Raw genomic sequence first — 3055 nt, 5'->3', positions numbered from 1 at the left:
CCTTGAATATTAAATTAATTGTCTAACATAAAATAATTGACAGATGATCTAATTGTAAAACCTTGAATGTTTGACACAATTTATAACGTGGGTGTCCGAAACCAAAACTAACAGGGGAGGAGGAGATAACCTAATTTACCTCCCCAATGGAAAGACAAAAGTTAATATTGTAACCTTGAAGTAAAATGTATAAATACTTACCACCAATTATAGAGTTTTTATTCTTTTCAAACTTTTAAAATAAAATATAATGGATTCAAGCAGAAAAACTCAAGTAAGTATTTAAAATAATATGTTTTTTTTTTTAAATTTACATTTCAACTCTTAAAATTATTTAAAATGAATTATAGAGTATAATGGAACTTGTACATCAGCGTGAGGCTGGAATATATACTCCTGTGAGTATTTTAAAAATAATATGTTCTTTTAATTTAAATTTTGACTCTTTAAATTATTTTAAATGAAATATAGAGCATAAGGGACATCGTAGACGGGAATAACGACATTCTCCAGCATACCTCTAATAGAGTAGAAAATTCTAAGTATAAAGAATTACTTATAAACAAAAAGCCTCATAATTACTATTGCATTCGCATGCAACAGGAATACGATGAGTATGTAAAAGAAGGAATTGAGAGTTATGCGAAGAAAGTTTATAGAATTTCGCCAGAATACATTAACTATATAAATATGATGAAAGAACAAATGGAAGAATATGAAAAAAGAAGATTGGCTAGTTTGAAAAGTTCAGAAGAGGAAGACACATATTATGTAAATTTATCCTCTTTTTTAATTTATTTTCTGGGTTATCTAAATAACAAGGTAATTTATATATAGGAAAATCAAGTGCCTGAATTAAATGAATTGCCTAGTCCATCATCCAGTCCCAAAAATGAAGCCTTATATCTTGTAAATTTATCCTACCGTTTTTAATTTATTTTATATACGAGAATTACCTAAATAATAAGGTAATTTATATACAGGAACTTATAAAGTATATAAAGAAACATAGGAATATAATAAAAAAAGCCAGTCAAGGAGAGGGACATGCTTCTGGGAATTCCTAGGTGAGAAAAAACTAGTATTGTAACCTTGAAGTTATCTATATAAGCCTTACTAACTGCAGAAGGTTTTATACTTTGTTTCTGACTTTTAAAGGTTTTCTTAAACATCCCAACTTAAAATGAGTTGTAAGTATATTTTTTGTATATATCTATATTTAATTAATTTTTAAAACATTGTAAAATTTTAGATTCAAACAGTTTATGTTTAAGAGGTGATCATCCTGTAAATGGTGAGTATATATACATTACTTCCAAATTTAATTATAATTTTTATAATAATATGATTTTAAATGTAGGTGTTATAATAGATTTTGAGGCCTTTACAATTAAGGATGAACATCTTCCCTTTGATACGTTAGTACGGCAACTGGGGTTTGTAGCTAGATACAGGGACGATTTTGGTAGAATAAATTTTTATAACGAATTTATAACTTTTAGGGAACTAAGTTACAGAGATCAAAAATCTGTTCAATTTGGAAATAAACTTCACGGGCTATATCTTTCTTACGATAGACATCTCCTTTGTAACCGCTCCCTGCATCTTGTAAAAATGTCTGAACCTGCAACTCTGTTGTTCTACTGTTTTTGGTATGTACTTAATTTAAACTGACTGTATAATATTAGTTCATAACTGTTAACCAATATTTCGGCTAACTTATAACTATTTTTGTATCAGCACCCTGTTCATCATGTTACCATGTTAGGAAGAAACATTACTCCTGTCCACATTGATATGCTTACTGCTCGTACAGTCATGTCGACGGTTTCATCTTTATATTGTATAGCTTTAGGCATATTTTTNAGTATCCGCAATTCATCGAATATAAACTCTGATGAATAATATTATTCCAACAACAACTTTTAGAATTTCGTTTTATAAATTTAATTATTTTTAATTTTGACGGTTTCATTCCGTAACTATCGTAGTAAAAACAGGTTTTTCCATCGAAGAATGCGGATACCCAATGACTTCCGGGCTTATTTTTTTCATCCAAATTAATTATAAATGATTTTCGATTAGTAATGCAAACGGGTAAATCATCCGATGCAAAAACTCCTCCGAAAGTCTTTTTTATTTTCGAGTCGCTCGACGCTAGTCTCCATAACGTGATAGTATTCATTAATAATCTACGAATACTGTTCTCGAATGATCAATTTCCAGGGTATTATTGTATTCAAGTAAACAAATAACGTTTACAGTTTCTAATAACGCGGTTGCAAACTTAAACTCTATAGACAAATTTCCTAACTGATTGACGCTCCGATGGCCTTCTGAGGCGGAACGATCGGGAGTAAGATCGAAACAATATAGAGTATACCCGTCTTTATATTCCTTGTAAGTTATATTTGTAAATTTATGATGATTAATACATCCAATATCTTCGAACAATGATATAAAATTTCTCGCGTATAAGTTATTTGTATAATCGGGAGTATAAGGTTTTGGAGGAATCATTTGATTGTCCTTTAATAAACATATATAATTTAAATTATAATTTTTAAAATTGAAAGGATTATATTTCACATTTCCATTAAAGGCCGAATTAGAAACTAAACCGATCGTTATTCTATATGGTAACTGACCGATAACGGCATTTGAAATATTAGTAGACTGTATACTGCTACTTAAAGTAAAGACCTTTATATCAGTTCTTCTAAATGGGATTTTTATAATACCAGATGATTGGAGTGCTTTTTCAATCCCAATTTGAACTGACGACCTAACATCTACTTTATTAATTTTTAGAGATGCATTTTTAATAATAATTTTATAATCATCATTATTTGCCATTAAGGCAAAACTGTCTTTCGATCTTTCCAATTTAATTCTTAAATCTACATTATTAATTAAAAGTTTAGGTTGATGCGACAAATCAATATGAAGTCTTCTGACTAAATCTATTAGCTTACTTTGTTTATTAATATTAAATCTTTTAGTCAATCCTTCATTATGTTCATCTATCGAATCCATATATTGTGCAGTATCTTTA

At 28.9% G+C, this 3055-nt stretch overlaps 1 protein-coding gene across 3 annotated transcripts; it reads left to right on the top strand.

Moving 5' to 3' along the window:
* Nucleotides 1-677: 677 nt before the first annotated feature.
* On the top strand, nucleotides 678-1864 carry LOC111638736. 3 transcript variants are annotated; one of them, XM_023384488.1, is made up of 7 exons: nucleotides 678-771; nucleotides 838-909; nucleotides 984-1067; nucleotides 1159-1190; nucleotides 1253-1294; nucleotides 1361-1652; nucleotides 1741-1864. In XM_023384488.1, exons 4-7 carry the CDS (start codon nucleotides 1184-1186, stop codon nucleotides 1766-1768), a joined length of 369 nt encoding a protein of 122 aa, XP_023240256.1. In that variant the 5' UTR covers nucleotides 678-771; nucleotides 838-909; nucleotides 984-1067; nucleotides 1159-1183; the 3' UTR covers nucleotides 1769-1864. The 3 variants fall into 3 exon arrangements, with proteins under 3 accessions (XP_023240256.1, XP_023240257.1, XP_023240255.1); XM_023384489.1 differs by having other exon boundaries at nucleotides 838-1067; nucleotides 1361-1418; nucleotides 1503-1652; XM_023384487.1 differs by having other exon boundaries at nucleotides 838-1067.
* Nucleotides 1865-3055: the final 1191 nt, after the last annotated feature.

The sequence above is a fragment of the Centruroides sculpturatus genome, unplaced genomic scaffold (assembly GCF_000671375.1).
Source record: "Centruroides sculpturatus isolate CEXI.00-Female unplaced genomic scaffold, Cexi_2.0 scaffold1159, whole genome shotgun sequence".
NCBI classification, from domain to species: Eukaryota; Metazoa; Arthropoda; class Arachnida; order Scorpiones; family Buthidae; genus Centruroides; species Centruroides sculpturatus.
This window is presented reverse-complemented; position numbering and strand designations above follow the sequence as displayed.